We start from the raw sequence: 24,059 nt of genomic DNA, 5'->3' as shown, positions 1-24,059 counted from the left end.
GTTAGCGTTAAGCATTACTGATAATAATTAGAATAGAGTTCTCTCGGTAATATAAATAAATGCAAAAATGAATTAAATTTTCATGCTTCATAATGAACTAGATGACAAAGGGGAAAGATTGCTATATATGTAGTTAAATAATTGAAGAGGAAGGGGCACAGAGTGATTAATTACGTTTGTAAGAGATATATTTATTAGGGATAATACTATCCAGTTGAAATTTGATTAGCCATTGATACCGACGGGTTTGATTAAACAAAATCGATAGCCTTTACAGGTACATTTTTTCATGTGAACAAATATGATCATATTTTTACACAAGTGACCAAAAACTGACAAATTCTTCTTAGTATATAGGTATTTATCTCCCTGCCACGACAGGAAGATGTGATACGAGAGTCGGAGAGTGGGATTGAAGAGCCAGCACCCTAAAGTAAGAGTATTTTGGTCTACAAAAAATGCCTGGGCAGCCCGTCAGTATTCTCTACTAGGAGACCTTGGGAGATTAGCAATAAACTAACTCCTTTTCAAAGGGAGAAGGCAATGAGTGACAGGGTGGACCTCCTAGAACTGCACAGGACAAACAACATACCACAGCCATCGGGTACATATCAATTTCAAATTGTCCAAATTCTGTTTTCTTTGGTGTTGAGGGGAAAACAATCCTTGGCTGAAAATTAATGCCGCCTTCTTTCTGAAAGAGAATTGCTGTGGTTCAAAAGCTTTAGAGTATCCATAAAAGAGAAAGCATTTTTGTTTTTTTTGCAGCCAGGAAATTTTTTCCCTCAACGCCAAAGCCAACAGAGTCTGAACTATTTTAAATTGAGCTTCATCCTGTTGACTGCAGTATATTGCTGGTTTTGTGCAGTTCTAGAAGGTCCACCCTGTCAGGCATTGCTTTCTCCTTTTGAGAAGGGGTTAGTTTATTAGTAGCCTGGCAAAGCCACAGGGGAGACAATCAAGCAAAATATTCCAAAGCAAAATTCATCCCAATGCAGCAAAACAGCCAGGCCAGGACACTATATATACAAATGTAGGCAAATTTGAGCATATTTTATTGGTTTGAAAATAATATAGGTTCTTTTTTACCAACTGTCATAAAATTTTAAACATAGAATAACATTATAATCTTCAAAAAGCCTGCAAATTTTAATGTAGTTTTGTTCCATAGAATCAAAGATATGAACATTTCAATATTCTAATTGGCTACGAGTATATATATATATATATATATATATATATATATATATATATATATATATATATATATATATATATATATATACATATATATATATTTTATATACATGTCAGTGGATAATTATATTTTAAAAACAATACATATGCCGCTCCCTATTTGGGGGTACCAAATTGGTCAAAGGGAAAATTATTCCCAACTCGAATTTAGGTAAAAATGCACTTTCGTATAAATAATTGAATTCATTAAAAAAGTATCGCTAACAAAAACAAATAAATAACGTATATATATATATAAATATATATTTCTCATATATTATATTTCCCCTCTTTAGCTTTCATACATAAAGTAAATTTCACAGTGTATAAAGATTATTTGATACTGGAGATATTCATAATAGTACCTTATTTCCAAAAGAGGGGAGATATAACATATGAGAAATATTTGGAATTAAGTCTCCTCTTGTTGTTATTTCAGATCATTTGAAACCATAGCAGCAAGTTTTAGTCTCCCCTCCATCAAGGCCAGAGGTTTGGGGAAAATATGTGTGTGTGTGTGTGTGTGTGTGTGTGTGTGTGTGTGTGTGTGTGTGTGTGTGTGTGTGCTAGCAGGAATACCTGACGTTGCCTGGGATGGATTTAGGATTAACAAATGTTCTACACTCCCAATACTTTTTTTGTCAATGAAATCATCCATTTTTCAATCAAATCGATTGATTCACTACTCTAGTCGGATACTCACCACTGTGCACCGGGAGGGAGTTTCACCTGCCTCTCCACATTGAGTTAATCCACAATGGATTATAGTCAACTTTGCACTATGAAGAACATACTGTTGATTTTATAAAATTATTTTTATAGAATGGCTTGAATTAAAGTTTAAAATGTAAATGTCAAGTCTCATGATTCAGTTGTTGTCTAAATATAGACATTAATTTTGAACGTGCTCCTATCTTATCAAAGAGTCTACTGTTAATTTTATATGCTGGGCCCCTTTGCTTGTGTGGTGACAAAACTTCTCAAAGGCACTTGTGATATTAGGCTGTATAAAGGTGTTAAGTCAAAATCAGATCGTTTCTTCTGTAATCGGATTTTATCGATTTTCGATACTTCTTGGGGGCATTCTAAGACAAAAGCTATCTTAGAACACTGTTAGACACAAAGTACATTTGTATGAAATTAAAAAAAAGGGGGAAAAACCTCGGCCCAGCCGTTTCAGAGTCCATAGGAAACGAACTTACAGACACACGGAGAAAGTGCTTTATATATGTAAGTATAAGATTTGAAGGGGGGGTGTCATGGAAGGAGAATGATATATAGCAAGCAGAAAAATCTAATTTTGGGTTCTATCTTTTCTTTTTTTTTTCTTTTTTAAATATTAAAGTGGTTTTGCAAACTCACTTTTCTTGATTAACCCAAGCTCAACAGATGGAAAAAGTAATTTTTTTTCTAAGGCATAGCTCTAAAAGTTTAACTTTCATAATAAATGCCTGAGTTTTCTCTGTTTGAATTTGTTGTTAATAAACACACAGGTTTAGCTACTCAAATCTTGTGTAGCTTCATGAAATAGTTTTCTTTTTCTGCAGAGGAAAGGGAGGGGGTGTTCAAATTTTTTGGCAAAATTATTTATCAGCAGATTCTAGAAATTCAATAAAAGAACACCACTCATAGAAGGCTAGAGGGATTTATTGAATTATCAGAACTGGATAAGACATGTTTGATGTTATTTTCTCAGTGTGAAATAATTCTTCTGAGTTTATTGAATAAGTGTCATTTGCCTATCAAAAGAATTTTGGACATCACTGAAAATGCAATTTAGAAAAAGGGAATGTCATCTTTATGACAGTTTAATGTCAAATAGTTGTCAAAACTTCATTTTGAATTCAACACAAGGCGACGAAGGAATGAAATGCTGTGGTAATGTTCAAGGTCAAATATTCAGTTTATTTGCAAAAGGAAGAAAAATTTGTTGATCTTTCCATGTCTTGTTCAAGTGTTAATTTAAATTTATTCACCTCCAATGATTAACAAAGATTATATCATTACAAGCACACGTCATTTTGTTCCATTGGAAATGGTGTAATGGTTACAGACATGAACAGTGGAACCAAAGTGCCACGCTTAAATGTTACATAAAACAATATCAATTTTACATTTAAACCAATAAACAGTGGTTATAAATTTGATAGGTTTTAATATGTCCATCGAATTATGTTAAGGGCAACCTTTGTAATCAGTTGTAATATGTCCATGTATGAATAAATATATTTTATTTGTATTGTTTCACTAGAAAGTCTGCTTCTATGTTCCATCATATTTAGGGATGACGAACTACACTTGCTTTACATCCTCAATCAAAAGAAATTATTGTACATAGCTAACAATAGCGACCAATTTGCTATTTTACCTGGATAGGTTTCAATATGTCCATTGATGTATTTTAAGGGCAACCATTGTAATCTGTTGTAAGATGTTCATGTATGTAGCTCCACTGAAGAAGACACTCCGGCATCATCAAAGACGTTCAAATCCTACATTCTTAATTGCGCACTGTGAAATTTGGCTTCTGGACCAAAATGAATCATATGATGAGGATTCAATGTGTTAGCTGTTGAAATGAATCTTATATGATCAAAGTTGCGCTTCAGTGTCATTTTTGTACATCTTTATTTTTTATTTCTTTGAGAGAATGGAAATTTGCCCAATGTTTAGGCTGACTTCATGTAATAGTTACTGCTTCCATTGATTTACAACAAGATGCCATTATATTCTGAAGTAGTTTTCACTTATTCAAATTCTTTGTCTTCATCAGTAACTTTTCGTCTCAGGAGCTTTGGTGTTTATCTGCACTGCTGGGAATGACTGTACAGTCCAACTCGGGAGTGGCAGTCACTACTACAGTTGGTGCAACTGGAGGTGGATAGACTGCTGGGGTTGCAAATGTTGCTACCGAAGGTAGTTCCCTAAGGGGGTCAGATTCTATATTGTCATCATCTGTAACTCCTGCAATGCAGTTAGAGCTGTATCGACTGTCTTTCCCCTTGTATCCTCGATCTTTGTAAAGAGAAAGCAGGACTGCTGCACATGCAACAGCTATCTTCCCATACCACTTTGCCGTAATCATGTAGCTCCACTGGAGCAGACACTCCAACATCATCAAAGATGTTCATTTTCAATTACACAATGTGAAATTTGTCTAATTTCCAACAAACTCGATTAATAATTGACATTCAATTTTTTTTTTTTTAAATTACATTTTCACCCCAAACAAGGCACATTGCCACTTTGGTGTAGGGGGCTACTATCAGGGGTAACATCTACTGGGGTACTATGTGGGGATTTGGGCAGCAAGATGTCTGTTCACGTTACACTTGAACTTCTGCATGTCAGTACAGTTGGGGAAGCAGGGACCTGGAATGGCATTCCAAAGTCTAGCGGTTCTGAGGAAGAAACTACTGGAGTAGAAATATCTTTTACATCTAGGGATCTCTACAGTGTGGGGGTGAGATTTAGCTGCCTGTCAGGTTTGTCGAGGGTGTTTACGTTGTGGGGGCACAAGTGCTTGCAGTTTGTCAGAGCAGTCTCCATTAAAATACTTGTAGAACAGGCAGAGGGATGCAACATTTCGTTGATGGGACAGAGGCTGAAGCTTAGATGCCAGTTCAGGGCCTATCAGATTGGCGACTCTCTTTTGAACCTTGTCTAGGAGCGAGAGACTAGTAGCAGATGCACCAGCCCAAATATGACAGCAATACTCCATACATGGGCGAATGGTGGCCTTATAGAGGTACAGGATACTTTGGGGTGTTACTAGCTTTCTAGCACGATAGAGAGAGCCTACTTCCTTTGCAGCGGCCCTGGCAATGCTTTCAATGTAATTGTTCCAACTCATGTTTCCTGTGAACGTTAGGCCAAGGAGTTTGAAAGATGTACTCTCAGATAAAGAGTCATTGGCCATTGTTATTGCTGGTAGAGAAGGTTTCGTGTAATTATTGAAGGAAACTAGTTTAGTCTTGGCGGCATTGAACGTGACCATCCATTTTTGTCCCCATTCCACTACAGATTGGAGGTCATCCTCTAGTGTTTTTGCCATTTCTTTAGATATGTGTTCATTTGTTTTCCTGTCATGCCTGTTATAGAGTGTGGTGTCATCAGCATATATACCCATCTCACAGACAATTTTGTCGGGGAGGTAATTTATGAATATTAGGAACAACAGAGGTCCAAGGATAGACCCTTGAGGCACTCCTGCATTTATATCATATTGTTTAGATGTACAACCGTCGAGGACAACCTGGATTTTTCTCTTATCTTAGAAGGATTTAATTGTGTTTAGTAGAAACCAGTGATACCGTATGATCTAATTTTCCTGAGGAGACCCTCATGCCATACCCTGTCAAAAGCCTTAGATATATCTAGAGCTACTGATCTTCTCTCCCCAGCTTTGTCCAGTGAGTGGTATATACGTTCAGAGATTACAGTTAGGATGTGGAACGGGCTTGTCTAAATCCATATTGTTGGTCAGTCAGAAGTTTAGCATCTGTGACGTGATGGACTAGAGCATGGTTAATTAAGGTCTCAAATATTTTGACAAAAAGTGGGAGGAGGCTAATGAGGTGATAATTTAATGGGTCCCTTCTTTCGCCAGAATTCTTGAATACTGGTACCACAGAAGCAGTTTTCCAACAGCCTGGAAAGCAAGATTCATTAAGGCATTTGTTGTAGAATTTGGATTGGATTCATTTCCTAATTGTATTGCAAGTATTGCCCGCACTGAGGATTGAACCTTCAGTCTTGAGAAGAGGTTTACATAGAACTGAATTTAACCGTTTTTTTGTGCTGCAGGTTCTTAACTGAGCTACAAAAAATAAATTGGTTATCGGTGTTCATGTTTTGCAAAAACCCATGTAATCACATTAAAAGTTTTTAGATATAATAACAATAAAATTTTCGTTTGAGATACAAATCAAAACTATCAATGACAAAATTATCATTAAATTAAGATCATCTTGAAGTTCATTAATGTTGAAATAGACCAGTGGTAACAATTCATTGAACAAAAGTTGCTATTTTACATAGATAGATTTTAATAGAGATTGGTCGAAAGTGCAAAACCTATTAGGTTGGTAACATTTTATAACTATCTAGGAGCAAGAGACCAGTGACAGATGCACCAACCCAGTGATAACAATATTAGACGAATAGTGACTTTGTAGAGATACAGGATACTCTCAGGTGTGAGTAACTTTCTAGCAGCAGCCTTGGCAATTACCTCATGTTGTTTGTAAATGTTAGGCATTGGATAGACAAGTATAGTGAAATTGCAGATTGAGAGGGTGTAATTAATTCATGTATAAGAAGTAGAATTTGTCTTATTATCACAAAAACAAATAACATCTACGTAAATCGCAATACATCCCAACAGTCAGCGAGTTGGACGAGTGGTAAGAGTTTAGGCTTATTACCATGGGGTCCCGATTTCAAATCTCGTTAGATTCAGCCACTCCGATGAGCCGCAGATGACAAAACATGTGTCAGTGGATAATTATATTTTAAAAACAATATATATGTCGCCCCCCCCATATAGGGGTACCAAATTGGTTAAAGGGAAAATTATTCCTAACTCGCATTTAAGTAAAAATGCACTTTCGTAAATAATTGAATTCATGCAAAAACATAAACAAATAACATATATATATATATATATATATATATATATATATATATATATGCACACACACATAAGCTGTACCTACCTAACACTGTCCAGGATGCAAGTGAAATTTTTATTTGTTCATACATTTTTTTGAACTTGCACAAAAAAAAGAAATAAAATTTATTTGTAAAGATGACAACTCTTTATATTTTTAAAAAATAACATTCGAAAATTTCGAAAAATTGTATTCATCACGTTTTATATCGAAACCCTTTTGATTATCTAACAAGAATTTTCAAAACATAAAAGCCGAAACTTACCGCAATTCACAAAGGAATTTTCTGTGTTCATTCTCATCTCTCTTTATTAGCCATTCCCTGAAGGCAGGATGGAAAAACATGTAAGTGTTATCTGTTTGGCGGTGGTAAAGGAATCCAAAAAGTATTTCCAGTCTATGTGAGAACTCCTCTCGCGAAATATATTTCTTAGTTGATCCAGAATTCACTGCTTCAAATATTTCATCCTGACTCAGGGGGTAGAGTGCCGCTAAACACACCCCTAGAATTGGGTAGACCCTCTCAAAGGATCTTACACTGGGAAATTTCAAATTGAAATGTAAAAGAAAGACTTCAGAGATGTTAATCGGGATGATCTTATAATTGGAGCTCTTCAGCACCAAATTACCTCGCTCTATTAAATCTAGTACAAGCTTGCAATATAAAAAGCTGCCCTTGCTCAGCAACTGCAGGTGGTTGCAAAATTTATTCTGAGTACCGGTTTCATCTGGCGCAATATTATTTTGTAGTTCTAGATTAGAGCTGATTCTGTATGTAATATATTCGTGCAGGTCTCGCTGGGTGGCTTCGCATGTATCAATGCTTATCGTGCAGAAAGGTAGCATTCGGGTAATGTCGGCATAGTTTGTTCGTACTGTGGTTATCACTTTCAACCAGGTGGGGAACCGGTGGATATAGTGCAAAAGAAATGAGCCAATAGTGTCACCATAATCAGGACGATGGAACTCGGCCTCGTTCAAGGAGTCGATCAGGATTATACAACTGTCCGAAGTAATCTTTCCACTGGCCTTCAACTGTTTCAGCGGTTCTAGGATTCCTTTCACAAAAGATTGGTAAGGGTTCTGAATGCACTCCTTCATGGCAAGAATGTTAAAAAGGTTTGGGTCGGTAAGCAGCAGTTCACGGTAGGCTTCTAGTTGGGGGGCCCGGGCGAGGCTGGCAGCAATGCTATGCACAAAGTCAGGCAGCATACATGTTACATTGTTATCGGCCTGACAGATATGGTAAGCCACCACTTGGCATCCAAGACTCTTGAGAGAATCGTAGTTGAGGCTGGCTGTGGAGGCGCTCAGGTAGGAATTGTGACTAGCAACAGAAGATGATGAAAGACTACTCAGTGTTCCACAAGGACTGCTCTGGTAACCATTCTGCCTAGAGCGGTCCTTTCCATTTTGCTCAGGATGCATATCTAGACAAATAAAAAAGAAAAACCAGGGTAGTAGGATATTAAAACATTGTTGAAACGGTGGTAATAATATTAGGCTAAAACATTGTAGAAAGATGGTATTAATATTAAGTTAAAATTGTTGAAACGGTGGTAATAATATTAAGTTAAAACATTGTAGAAACGGTGGTAATAATATTAGGCTAAAAAATTGTTGAAACGGTGGTAATAATATTAGGCTAAAACATTGTTGAAACGGTGGTAATAATATTAAGTTAAAACATTGTAGAAAGATGGTATTAATATTAGGTTAAAATTGTTGAAACGGTGGTAATAATATTAAGTTAAAACATTGTAGAAAGATGGTATTAATATTAGGTTAAAATTGTTGAAACGGTGGTAATAATATTAAGTTAAAACATTGTAGAAAGATGGTATTAATATTAGGTTAAAATTGTTGAAACGGTGGTAATAATATTAAGTTAAAACATTGTAGAAAGATGGTATTAATATTAAGTTAAAATTGTTGAAACGGTGGTAATAATATTAGGCTAAAACATTGTTGAAACGGTGGTAATAATATTAGGTTAAAACAGTGGTAATAAACATAAAAGAAAAACCAGAGTAGGAGGATATTAAAACATTGTTAAAAATGATAAAACGGTGGTAATAATATTAGGTTGCTGAGAAAGTTCTTGCGTAATTTTAAATTTTAATTTCAAATAATATATTTTCAAATAAGTTTTCATTATAATTTACTTTATATATCGTTTTAAAGGGAGTTTTTTTTTTTATTCTATCTAATTGTTTCTATTACAATCATCTAACCAAAAATTACGTCTTCTTTTTAAAATGTTGAATACATGATGGAAAAAAAACAAATTCACACAATTTTCTTATTTCAATTCAAGCTAGCCCGAAAAGCTGCTGGAACAATGGTGGTTTAAGAAATTTTGTGGTGGCGACAAGTCTTGAAAATGATGATCTAGTGGTCAGCCATCAGATGTTGACAATGATCAATTAAAAGCCTTAAAGACAAGTTATGCACAACTGAACTTGCTTCTGAATCAGATGTAACATATATGTGTTTAGATGATGTAACATATATGGTGATTTTCAATTACTTGAGAAAGATTGGAAAGACAAAGGGACTTGATAAATGGGTGCCTTACGAATTGAATGGCAACGAAAAGAAACGCCGTTATGAAGTGTTTCAGCTTCCCTTCTTTTACGCAACAAGAACGACCTGTTTCTTGACCAGGTTGTGACTTGCGATAAAATGTAGGTTCTTTACAACAACCAGTGATGCTCAGTTCAGTGGTTAGACGCTGACAAAACACCACAACACTTCTCGAAACAAGAGTTGCACCAAAAGAAGGTCATGCTGACTGTGTGGTGGTCTGCAACTCGTCTCATACGTTAAAGATTTTTTAATGCTGGCGAAACCATTACGGTGAGGAAATACTGCATTCTAAAATGCATCAGAAACGTTGACAACAACACTCAGCATTAGTCAACAGAAAAGGCCCAATTTTTCTCCATGACAATGCCCGACCGCACATCGCTAAACCGACCCTGCAAAAGTGAATGAATTAAGTTACAAAACTCTACCTCATCCACCATACTCTCCAGACCTCTCACCTACCGACTACCACTTTTTCAAGCATCTCGACAACTTTCCGCATGAGAAGTGCTTCAAAAACCTAAGTGATATCAAAAACGCCTTCAGTGACTTCCTCGCCACCAGAATGCAAGATTTTTACATTACCGGCATAAATACACTTCATTTGAGTTGGCAAAAGTGCGTTGATTCTGATGGTGCTTAATTTGATCAATAGCTGAACCGATTAAAATTATTATTTATTTTCAAATTTCATTAAATATCTCTTTCCCACAGAAGAGACGTTGCGAGTCTGTCTCTGTTCTATCATTATTTTCATGGCAAGTCCTCGTCTGAGCTCTAATCTATGATCCCATCTGCCAAACTTTCATGAAAAACACTTGTCTAGCTGAAACCACTATCAATAATTTCCCCCACTCTTTATCTGTGCCTAAACCTAAATGTAGATTCCATGAACAAAGATTTTTTCTTAGAACTGCATGCCTGGGGAACTCTTTTTCGTTTCCTTGCTTTCCAGCTGACTATAAGTCCAACATAAATAAGTTCTTGATGAGCAGTCCCTTTAAATAATCCAATTTACCAAATTTCCACTACTAACGATTACTACAATATTGTCCCAGTGATGACCGTACACTCATTAACTCTTATTCTTGAGTGGCGTCCAGGCCTTTGTAAGTGGTGACTTCTTGGTATAAAAAAAAAAAAAAAAGATTTATATAAAACAAGAAATTAATTTGGAGTAAATAACTAAATATGATATCCGGAACGTTTTTTGTTTTTTTTAAGAGAGGTGGTGTTTGATCAACACTGCTGAAGACCTAGGGATAAAATCCCCACAATAGTTTTACATGGTAAACAACTGATAATCCCTAAAATAAAATTAAGACTAATGAAGTGATAACAGGAGATTAATTGACTTGCAAGTAAAGGAGTTTTCCAACTAAAGACTTTAGGCTAAAAGTTTTTGTTTTTCATAGTTTTAAAGATTGACAAACTTCAAAGACACGCACATATATATATATATATATATATATATATAACTATTTCATTTATTCACATAAATTTACTATACGAAAGTATAGATTTATGCGTAAACTTTAAGTATTTACTTCAAAAGTGCTCAATACGTAGGTAGAGCTAGTTAGTAATTTATAAAATATATATGGCGATTAAGCTACACTGAATATTCTGCGTTTCATCCAACTATAGGATTCGTCAGGCTTATGCGCGAATCCTGTCGTTGCTTCTTTTTTTTATACATGTTGAGGATTACTAGTTGGCCAATCAGCTTTCTAGTATCCACCGCGCCCCTTCCTACCAGCCAATGGGCATGCATTTTATCAAACAAAGGATCTGTTTTAGAGCTAGGTTAGTGGTTTTAGGTGGCCGTTCTACTTTTTTTTTTTTTTATATGCATATAAATATACCTATGTGTACACAATAATGCACACATATATATACACACACACATATATATATATATATATACATATATGCGTGTGATCGTTTATGTATATTCATGAATATACATAAACGATCACACGCATATATGTATATATATATATATATATATTCTGTTCCAGGTCATTATAAAATTGGCAATTTCTGTAATAAAACTTTTCAGAATACCATAATTCAGTGCAAAAAAATATAATTATTTGAGCAGTTACACGCTATAACAATTTTTATAGATTATTTCAGTAGACAACGAAGGTAAATAGAAAAATTTGCAATAAAAGAAAAAAAAAGTCGAGGCAATTTCTAACAGACAAATAACAGACGTCAACCATGGAATATATTATTATCTTCTAAAATATGTAGCATTTTTTATATACAAGTAGACATAGTTGAATATCATTTTCTCCCTCTCTTTTCTGTTCTGGCCAATTGATGGTAATTTTATGGTATAAAGAGTTGCATGCAGAGCACACAAACAGAAAAGTTTTTTTTTTTTTAACTTCATAGTATAAAATGTACTACTGTAAAGATTAATGAAACTTACAGATAATTTTCTCTACACAATATTTTTCTTTTTTATTCGATAATGTGAGAGTTCATCTAGCTTTATAGTCTAATGCCTACTTGGTTGGTTTTGTTTTACGGCATATCAACCCTTTTTAGGTTATTTAATGCCGAATCCAGTGATTTTGAAGAAAATTTCTTTAATAGAATATATTTAATTTTTTTTTTTTTCAAGTCGATTTCTATTTAACCCATAGTTGGGACCCTAACAGGTACTACCACTCCGGGTCAGAGTGGACCTGGGAGCAATGGCAATTAAAGGGTGGCTCTACACTCCCCAAAGCCCGCAAGCTGGGACCTCATCATCGGATATAGTTTAAGGTCATATCCAGGACCAATGCCTACTGGGAGAGAACTTTAATTCCTACTAAACACTATCCTCGAGTGTCTAAGGTCTCTCTCTGTACAAACGTTTCAAAATCATATAATATTCACAGCACAAATAAGATCTTATTGGTATGGCTAACCCACATTGACTTAGGAGATACTAGCCTGGATGCCCGGCGTTGCCCAGGTGTTTGGAGGTGTGTGTTGAGCAAAAAAAAAAAAAAAAAGTGGTAGTAGACAGGCAACGTGACGTCTTTGATGTTGGGCCCATTGCCAAACCGGAAGTGACGAATGTTTAAATTAACGCTAGTCAATCGAAAAGAGGGAATGACTTTTGAAAATATCGGCAAAAAAAGCGACCCCTCCCTGTAGAAAAATGCCCAGTTGAAGGAATTAATGTTTTTAGCCAATTTTTCGATATTTGTCGTCTGAAGAGTCGGGCTTTAAAATGATACCAATATTGTGAAAATCCGTCGCCTCTGTCGAATGTTTTAAGCAGATATACAAACAAACATACATACATTTAAACAGACAGGTGAGATTTATATTATAGAGTGAGGTTACCTCAAGTAGCAGCATGAAAATAGATACTCCACCAGACTAGATGGATTCTTGTTCTGGAATCTGGTAAGACCAAGTGACCACAACAAAGATATACTATAACATATTTTAATAGTCAACTTTTTATCAACTCAGTGTTTGAAACGTAAATGATAACTTTAATGGAATATTCGAATATCTATGCATTTCATATAGAGATCAAATGTTAGCTTCAGGAAGAAGATGCGCTTGATTTCTGAGAACTTTGATTAAAATAAAATGAAACAAATAGGGATAAAGAGTCTGATGATAGCGAAACATGACTACATAACATACCTTTTAAATAGGACGTTTTGATGAGAGAAATTGGCGTAACTTTCTTAATTATTCATTTAGATAATACTCAAACTCAACAGATGGCAAGAACATCGATAGGCATAAAAGTTCAAAGACCTAGCAGCCGTACTAATAAAAAAAAGATAAAAGACCCAAATGAACCAAACGCTTCTAACAGGTCGATATTTGAACCAGTGATTTACATTAGCAAATATTAAACATCAAAGAAGTCACAAAGAGAAAAGCTAATGAGAAAAAAGAAAAAAAGCAGTTCCAATTTTTGGTCCCCCAAATCCTAAAACTGACGTAAATTTTGAGTGACCATCATCAGACTGGTCAATTACTTGGGTATGACACCATTAGTCACGGTTAGAAGTTGAATTAATGATTTTTTTGCTCGATTATACGTACTTTAGTTCATAAGATAATGATCGAGCCAGAGATGATTATCGGCTCACAAAATATTTTATTTTATATACAAGGTTGTTTAAAAAGTATTATGACTAGGTGTGCTGTGTGAACTATGGGAGAAAGAGGGATAAGCGGATTATGTTATCAGCTTACATGATATCTTAGAAGTATAGAAATGCAATCCTCCTGATCTATAATGCACCAAACATCGATGTTATTGGGGATTTTATTTTATTTTCCCTTTGCAAAAATGATATGATAGAGTACATCCGGGCCTCTCTTCCTAACAAGAATATGATTGGCTGTTGGACCATAAATATCGACTGATAGAGCAACTAAAGTAGGACATCGAAAGAAATGCAAAAAAGTTTCACACTTAAGGGTATACCAGCTCCGACATACAAGATTATTACCCAAATAGCATAGCCAAGACCACTCATCTATTTCAAACAAATATATCCCTTCCGCAGGACATATAAAAAAACTCAATCATGTTCGGCCAAGTCAAAAACAAAAACAATTTTCCTCTACAAAAAAAAAACAAATACCATGAATTAATATGTGAAGATATAAAAAGCTTGAAGCATAAAACCTTTTCCCAAAGTTACTGGATTCAGCATTAAATAACTAAAAAAGAGTTGACATGCCGTAAAACAAAACAACCAAACTAAACACAGTGAATAAATACTTGGAGATATAAAGAACTTGAAAAATAAAAACTTCCCAAATTCCTGAATTAATGAAATAATTCGAAAAGGCTTGAAAAGCCATAAAGCAAACAAACCTATAATTGTAATCGCAGGTGCTTTTTTTTTTTTTTTTTTTGTTATTGCATTAATATTTGTATGATTTTGCTTACAATTTCTTTTCAGGTTGTTTAATGACTGATGAACACGAAGCAATTAATAAAAAATATCACTGTACTGGAACAACCTCCCTATTCACCTAACCTTGCTCAGTGTGACTATTTTTCTCTTTTCACTTACATTCAAAGAAGTCATCAAATAGATCTGTTTTGATGGTTTCATAGACATCAAGAGGGCTATAGTGATCATTCCAGAAGAATCTTTTCAGAAGTTGAAAAGAAGTGTGGCAGAGAAGAATCAGGAAGTTTATTCAACTTGAGTGATATTACTTTGAAATGGGAATCATTTAATTTCTTGTTTGGAGTCAAAATAAATTGTTTATAACATCAGTCTCGTTACTTTTCCCCCTCACACCTTGGATTTATTTCTTGCATAATAAGATTTTCTAGTCATCTTTATAGTGTGTGTGTCTGTGTGTGCGCGCAGCCCATGTAGATGTATATGTAAATAACAATAATTTGATTAAGTTCAGCATTTGCGCCCCCCCCTCCATTTAGCCCCCGAAGTTCCCAGGGGACATCAAATCTTGGTGAAAATGAACAAACTGTGCAGCTTTAGACCTTAACATGTAAATTTGAGTTCTGCACCATGCAAAAAAAAAAAAAAAAAACAATTACTAAACCCATCATTTGACCTCCTCCCCCATTTAGCCCCAAAAGTCCCTAAGGACTTAACATACTTAAATTTGAGTTCAATACCATGCAAAACTGCTAAATAGACATACACAGAAAATGTTTGACAAATATGGTAAAATAGTCCCAAAATAGAGTGTTCTTATTAGCCTTAAAAGAGCCCCTGGGCCAAACCCAAGAGTTATCACGAAGTATAGACAAACAAAATTATATACAAATCAAATCAAATTTTCAGAAAGTTTTAGAAAAATCCAAGGCATCAGTTTTTTTTTTTGATAAGCACAAAAGTGTAAATTTTAGTCATTTTAACTCGAAAGGCACCCCTAAGGGGGCAACTGGAGTTTTACTGGAAAATTTGTTCAGTTACTTTTTTACTCATATCATGTTTAATGTTTGGGCAACTTGCAACTGGTATTTAACAACGCCTAGTCAAAAGAGGTGTGATCGGAGATTGCACAACTCTTGCCAGAAAATTTCCATGCACAGACACTCTTATAGTGGGTCTATACATAGTCTGTCAAAACTGAAGGGAGCTACCATATATATAATATTTCTCTTAGTCTGTTTGTTTGTCAGTTTCACTTTTTCTTAGAAACTACTGAGCTGATCTGGTTGAAATTTTGTATGAACTTTTGTAATGATTAGGTGCAGCAAACAATGTTTATTGCATTTGTTAGGAAGCTGATATCTTCAAACATCTTGATCTGGTGGCACTAAATTCTGGCTTTTATCTGATTAGTTCAAATCAAGTGCCACGAAAATGTTAATACGAAACTCCATTATAAATCTTTTTGAATAAAAAAGATAATCTCACGCCAATGATTCCCAACCTTTTTTTCATGGCAGCATACTAATGAGTTTTTTTTTTTTTTTTAAATTTTCGCGGCACATCTAACACAATATATTTTACTCATAAAACCTTTTTGAATAAAAATAATTAAAAACAAAGAACATCATATAAGGAGAATTTTTATTCACACGAATTAACATATTCTGTATTCCAATATCTGGTATAGAATAACAATGATGAACGTCAGTGGGGCAGTTATGTTTGGTGCTTCTTAACTACTGCTGCAATATGTAGGTCAGCCATCATTGACCCCTCGGCTTTATGTAGTTCTCTATTTACTCCCTACTGCCATACAAAAAAAAGTCATAGCCATCATAAAGTGACAGAAAAAACAAGAAGGTCAAAAAGAACCTTTTTTATTGTTTAGGACTTTGTGTTTTCTATAAAAAATAGTTTATAAATTCGTGTCACAAAAATATAGAAAATCAGAATTTTTTTTCTAAATAGAAAATTATAAAGTTAATTTGTATTAAGTTTCTTAGATATGACACAATCTGAAAAAATATAATCATTTTTTTTAATTATCACGGACTTCAATTATTTACCCCCGACAATATAATTTTTTGTTTTACACCCTAAGGGTAAATTTACTCCTGGTTCAGAATCTCTGATGTAGGGAAACGTGTGAGAGATATGCTCTAAACTCTTCTTCAATATTTTTCAGGCTTCCACGTTTTTGTTTTTTCTTTCTTATTTTTAATGTTGTTTAAGTAAAAAAGAAAATCACAGTTCACATAGGTACGAAATTGAGAATTGCAGTAAGATTTAGATGGCTTTTTTTTTTTTTTTTTTTTACTTAGAGTTGGTACTCTTCCATAACAGAAATCCAAATGGCGTCCAATGGCAGTAGTGCATACTTCAAATTGAGACCACAATCACTGGAACAATTTGCTAATTCTTCCTCTTCACATAACACAAAATTGGAAAGGTTGATGATTTATAAATTTATTAACGGATTATGAATCCAATCAAATTCTTCAAAAATTATTCAATGATGATTGAAGGAAAATATTCTTCAATTTAATTTTCTAAACATGTCAAATGCTCACTAAAAATCAGAATTACTTCGATAACGCAGGTTCTACTTTTATTCTTTTATTTCATATTCCAACTTTTTTTCTTAAAAGTAACTAATTTATTTGCTGCCGTAAGATTGCTTCCATTTTAGCTTGGCATATTGCTGTTCGGAATATTGAGATGTCGAAATCTCATTCAAGTACTCTATTTTAGACATCCACAATTGATTTTTAAGGTATTTGCAAGGTACCATGATGATTAAGAAATTAAATGTCTTTATTAAACAAAATGAAATGAAATGGCTTCTAGCTATTATTTCTTTGTGGCATACCAGTAATAATTCCGCGGCACAGTGGTTGAAAACCGGTTATACGCAAATAAGGATAAACAAAAAGATCACGATAAAAACAAATTTTCTAGATTTAAATATTTTTCACAAATTAAACAATCAAAACAGAAATATCAAATAGAACACAACTCTCAATTATAAACATTCGGAATAAAAAAAATTAATAACTTAAATCTGCCACAATTATAAGAAACAAAAAAATTTCATTAAAGCTTAGATTTTACCGTCTCATTAACATTTTAATTTGATTATAAAATTAATCATGTACATGTGCATACATTTGTTATTTTGTTATAATATTTTTAATCTCAGCTGAATGATTCATGATCCTTTCTAAGAAGAATGGAGGAAAAAATGAATACAAAATCTAGCAATGTGCAGTTATGAATTTAAATCATGTAATAAAAGTGAGTTTTAAGCAATAAATTAAAAACATATATGAAAAATCAATTAACCTAATGAAAGAAAAGAAATATACTAAATCAATCGAGGAAACAAAATAAATCCAGCATCAGCAAGGAGGTGACGGTGGCTTAGTGGTTAACGACACCAATTGATAACCTGGATGTGACAAGTTCGAATCCAGTTTCTCCCACATAAATATTTTCACTTAGAGATGTTCACAACTTTCATGTGGTTCTTCCTGTAAGTACCCAGTGTCTTTCAAGAAAGAATTCTAACAAGAAAGATATCAAGGAAACGAATATCAACTATGATCCTCTTATTTCATGTTTTAAGCAATAAATTAAAAATATATCAGAAATCAATTAATCTAATTAAAGAAAAAAATATACTAGATCAATCCATAAAACAAAATAAATCATCAGCAGCAAGAACGAGGTGGTAGTGGTGGTTAAGAGCTTAACGACACTGACTGACAACCTGGGTGTGACAAGTTTGAAATAATAATAAAAATATTTTCACTTATGGATGTTGACAACATTCAAGTTAAACAATGATGAACTTGGCAAATACCAGATAGGTGACCATTTGGGAATACTAGGTGCCGTATGTATTGCACCGATACATAGAAATCTGGCTTGTATCTGGGGGTGTATTTAAAAACTAACACTAGGAGAGATGCACCCTCAGTTTTCATGAAGACATGCATTTAGGAGAAGGAAAACTCTGACATAAAACTTGTTTGTTCTGTCTGTGGCATTTACTAGCACCAAGATTAACTGTTGTTAAAAAAAAAAATGGTTCTATACTAGTCTTCACTATCTATAATATAAATCTCACCTGTCTGTTTAAATGTATGTACATTTGTATGTCTGCCTAAAATTTTCGACAGAGGGGACGGATTTTCATGAGGTTGGTATCGTTTTGAAGCTCGACCCTTCGGACAAAAAAAAAATCGAAAAATTGGCTAAAAACATTAATTCCTTCACCCTCAACTGGGCACTTTTCTACAAGGAGGGGCCGCTTTTTTCGCCGATATTTTCGAAAGTCATCCTCTCTTCGATTGACTAGACTTAATTTAAACTTTCGCCACTTCCGGTTTGGTGATGGACGCAACAGCAAAGACGTCACGTTTTGTTTTTTTTTCACATTCTTTTCCTCCTTCGCGGTACGGGTTGAAGCCTGCCTACAACATTTTTTTTCTTTTTTTTTTGCTCAACACACACCTCCAAACACCCGGGCAACGCCAGGCACCCAGGCTAGTTATAAATAAATCATCTGTGTGGATGTTGAACCACTTAATTGTTGTGTGAACTTTATACGTTAAAATTGATAGAAGTTAAGGTTGTATTTTCCACCAAGTGTAATCTTCTGAATATTAGAAAATATCACCATTGAAGAACAACACACAAATTCTTAATTACTGAATTCTTTCATTTACCACCATGGCAAGGAAAACAAATATATATATATATATATATATATATATATATATATATATATATATATATATATATATATATATATATATCCTGAGGATGGTGTATTACATCGAAATATTAATTTTAAACAAATAAATGTTTGTTTATTTTACAAAATATTGTATTGTAATTTAGCTTATAAAATATATATCATACATATTTCATTTAAAAAGAAATATATATATATATATATATATATATATATATATATATATAACTACTTCATTTACTCACATAAATTAATATACGACAATATAAATTTATGCATAAACTTTAAGTATTTACTTCAAAAGTGCTCAATATGTAAGTAGAGCTAGTTAGTAAGTTATAAAATATATATGGCAATTAAGCTACACTGAATATTCCGCGTTTCATCCACTCTAGGACTCTTCAGGCTTATGCGCATAAGCCTGAAGAGTCCTAGAGTGGATGAAACACGGAATATTCAGTGTAGCTTAATTGCCATATATATTTTATAACTTACTATATATATATATATAGTGAATAAATGACAAAAGACTATATCACAAATTTCATGATGTTGACCATCTTATAATTTATTCCTTTAATTCAGTTGACATTTACAATTCTTGACAGTATCTGTTTCGTAGCACAAAATCAATCACTTAATTATTATATCAATCAGTGAATCTATTTTGCCCTTAACTCATCAGAATTGTAAATGTCAACTGAATTAAAGGAATAAATAATAAGATGGTCAACATCATGAACTTTGGAATATAGTCTTTTGTCATTTATTCACTATATTGCTCTGTAATTACATTGAGCTTCTTAAATAAGGATTGGTATATATTATAAGGAAATAAAATATATTTCCACAAAAATATATATATGTGTGTGTGATGCCCATCATATGACATTGTCTAATGCTGGCATCATGAATTCAAACATGGTTGGGAATCTCAACTTGCCCCACTCCTATTTATGAGGCATCTATCAGTCAAGTTGATGCTGTCATTTTGGAAGATCGATGCGTGACTATTTGCCAAACAGCTAAAGAGGTCAAGATTAGTGCAGTGTCTTCAGAAACTATCATTTATAGCCATTTGCATATGCATAAGGTGTCTGACAGGTGGATTTCCAGATTGTTGACACCTTTCTATAAGTGAGAATGCACCGAGTGCTTGCAGAGGAATTCAGAAATGTATCAATCAGATAAGGCGATGTGTTTTTTTAAAGACTGATTTTACAGGATGAAACCTGGATCTATCACTATAATCCAGAGACCAAAACCAACAAAACCAAGTCAATGCAGTGGAAGCATTTGAGATCATCATCTTTAAAAAAGGCAAGGTTGTCCCCCCACCACCACCACCTTCATTGACAAAGTCATGCTCACACTCTCCTAGAGCTAGGATGGACAGGGTCCAAAAGAGAGTCGCCAATTTGATAGGTCCTGAACTGTCATCTAAGCTCCAGCTTCTGTCCCATCGATGAAATGTTGCATCCCTCTGCCTGTTCTACAAATATTTTAAAGGTGAATGCTCTGACGAACTACAAGCACTTGTGCCCCCTCAACGTAAATACCCCCGACAAACCCGACAAGCAGCTAAATCCCACCCCTAAACCATAGAGATCCCTAGGTGTAAGAAAACCTTCTACTCCAGTAGTTTCTTCCCCAGAACCGCTAGACTTTGGAACTCCCTTCCGGGATTCTGCTTTCCCAACTGTACTGACACGTAGAAGTTCAAGTGTAATGTGAACAAACATCTTGCTACTCATCTCCCTTCCTAATACCCCTGCAACTTATGCCCCCGATAGTAACCCCCTACTTCAAAGTGGCACTGTGCCTTGTTTGGGGTGAAAATTGAATTAAAAAAAAAAAAAGATTTCCTGACAAAAGGATACGACAATTACAGAAGCCTATTATGCTTCACTTTTGAGGAATTTAAGAGAAACTATCGAAAGGTACAAACTATCGAAAGGTACAAACTATCGAAAGGTACAAACTATCGAAAGGTACAAAACTATCGAAAGGTACAAAACTATCGAAAGGTACAGCTATTTGTACATAAAGTAAATATATGCAGTTGCTGGCAACTCACAAGCAATTTGCATCTTAATAAATTATTTGATTCTTCCACAGGCAGTAAAGCTTCCATCCTTTTTTTTTTCATCATTTTTAAAAGGAAGTGAATATATCAAGGTGTAACAAGCAATAGAAATGAATCCGATTGAAGAAACGTTTCTGTTTAACGCAAAAGATAAAAAAGGGCATTTTCGTTTGTTTAGAAGGAATCAATAAAGATTAAATGAAAACAAGGAAATTGAATATTGATCCGGATAAGCAGATAATAAACATTCTTGAGATGAAACAATTCCAAAATATGTGTAGAGGAAAATGATATTTCCACGTTGTGTCTTTCGCATGGAAGAATTTAAAATGTTATTTCAAGCTAACGAAAATGCTATTTCAAACCGAAGCATAACAGAATAATAGAAATGATATTAAAAAAAAAAAAAAGAAAGGTGAATGACTGACATAAATTCTGTTTCAAATTAGAGCATGACAGACTGACGAAAATGCTATTTCAAACCAAAGCATGACAGACTGACAAAAATTCTATTTCGAAGCAAAGCATGACAGACTGACAAAAATTCTATTTCAAAGCGAAGCATGAGAGACTGACAAAAATTCTATTTCAAATTGGAGCATAACAGACTGACAAAAATTCTATTTCAAACCAGAGCATGACAGATTGACAAAAATTTTATTTCAAACCGAAGCATGACAGACTGACGAAAATTCTATTTCAAACTGAAGCATGACAGAATAATAGAAATGCTATCTTTAAAAAAAAAAAAAAAGAAAAAAAAAAAAAGGAATGAATGACAGACAGATTAAAATGCTACTTCAAACTAGAGCAGAACAAAAAATTTCAAACCGGAACATGACAAAATAATGGAAATGTCATTAAAAAAAAAAAAAAAAGGATGAATGACTGCCGTAAATTCTATTTCAAACTTAACATGACAGATTAAAATGCTATTTCAAACCGGAACATGACTGAATAATAGAAATGGTATTAAAAATAGATGAATGGCTGACGTAAATTCTATTTCTTCTTCTGTTCCATCGTCATCATCAATCTAACATCCATTTTACACGATGGTATGTATGGGACAGCTTTAAGACTTGGCTTCCAAATTACACGCAAATAAATTCCTGTTGACCTTCATTATAGAGAAGGATATCATTGAGAAAGGTATGAACTCCGTTTCAATTAAAGCTTGGATAGCAGTGACTTTTGCTCAGCGAATCGTACCTTATAACGATTGTGGACTATAAATCGTTTTCAGCAGAGGTTTTGCTTTGACACTAATAATCGTAAGAAGGTTGAGATGCCGGAAGAGACAAAACAACATGCCTACATAAAATAAAGCTTTCCATTTATAAAAACAATATACGATAAAACCTAAGGCTAAAAACTCGATAACTACGTTCAAACAGATGGAGGCAAATTAATAGGAATTTCGTCCAACTTTTACAAAGCACTCGACATTTGTAATTTCTTCATTTACAAAGTTTTCATAAAATAAAAAAATTAAAAAAAAAAAACTGAAAAGAAAAATCTGTTTCTTGTTAACACTACAAGAAATCAAATTGAAAAGAGGAAGAAAAAAAATAGCTTAAAAGAAAATGCTTTTTTCTCTAACACCGCAAATCAGGAAAAAATACACTAACATAACATGACACCTATAGATCAACAAACTAGGTTATAAAAACAGAAAAGGCCCAAAATAAACTGGGAAGGAAAATTTTGTCTATGAAACTAATGAAAAATACAAAAGAAAAAAAGAAAAGAAATTTGGGGTTAATTTTATCACAAAGGCAGGAAAATATTGCCTATGAAACTAACGAAAATACAAAAAGAAAAAAAAATTTAAGATAATTCTATTGCAAAACCAAAACGATGTATTAGTACCATTGTGAAAGTTCCTTAAAATGGAAACAGACAGATCTAGTGTCATTGGCAACTAATACCATATTTAGCTGTCACTTGTGGCACAGGTCGAAGGTGAGAAGTATGGACAATAGAACAGTAACGTATTTTTGTATGTAGGCAAAAGGTCGAAAGGGGTGTCTCAAGCGGTCAGAACAGAATGCTTGAAGTTTGATCCAGGATGAAAAATAAATGGTGGGAATAAAAAAATTTATCTTGAAGCTTTTTATTTATATTTATCAATTTTATAAAATTTAACATTAATATTAGTTTTTATGATTACGTTTTTGAATTTTTTAGATGAGGATTAATTATTTGTATTATTTGGATTCTTCGGACTACTATTCTCATCTTGACTGTAATTTTCATAAGGTTTTGATCGATGTAACCTACGACCTTCTTCAGATGTATCTTATTGAACTCTAGAACGTTTCTGTCGAAATTTGCACAGAATTTCGAACAGAACTTTTTATTTAATCCATGGGGATAACATTCACCCATTTCGTCAGCTATTACTACCTAAGTAATTCACAATTGTAGTTTTAGTATCGCCTGCATTGAGGACTGAACCGCCAAGTTCCAGAAAGGTGTAACCTTTACAACTGAATTTTATCAAGAATTTTACCAAGTATTTTACCTCTTATGCAACGGGTCCTTATAGACAATTCTAGTATGAAGTTTAGAAGCCTTAAACCTATTTTGTTTTCTCAACGTACAATCTTACAACATCTTTATATATCATTAACCTGGGTGCCTGGCATTGCCCGGATGTTTGGAGGTGTGCGTTGCGCAAAAAAAAAGAAAAAGAAAAAAGAAAAAAAAAAAAAAGAAAAAAGAAAAAGAAAAAAGTGGTAGTCGGTAGGCAAGCAGCTCGAACCCGTACTGCGAAGGAGGAAAAGAATGTGAAAAACAAAACATGACATCTT

The 24,059-nt window shown here is 33.9% G+C and overlaps 1 protein-coding gene across 4 annotated transcripts in view; it reads right to left on the bottom strand.

The window, feature by feature from the left end:
• The window catches only part of LOC145246629 (protein TANC2-like), a 1,068,463-nt gene that overhangs the window by 96,487 nt on the left and 947,917 nt on the right, over nt 1–24,059 (bottom strand). For all 4 annotated transcript variants that reach the window (XM_080108301.1, XM_080108302.1, XM_080108304.1 and 1 more), the window contains one exon: nt 7,174–8,338. In XM_080108301.1, the coding sequence (XP_079964427.1) occupies nt 7,174–8,338 (1,165 nt within the window). The remainder of the gene's footprint in view (nt 1–7,173; nt 8,339–24,059) is intronic.

This window comes from Euprymna scolopes, chromosome 24, assembly GCF_053919585.1.
Source record: "Euprymna scolopes isolate OS-2025 chromosome 24, ASM5391958v1, whole genome shotgun sequence".
Taxonomy (NCBI): domain Eukaryota; kingdom Metazoa; phylum Mollusca; class Cephalopoda; order Sepiida; family Sepiolidae; genus Euprymna; species Euprymna scolopes.
The sequence above is the reverse complement of the archived record's forward strand: the minus strand, read 5'-3'. Positions and strand labels throughout refer to the sequence as shown.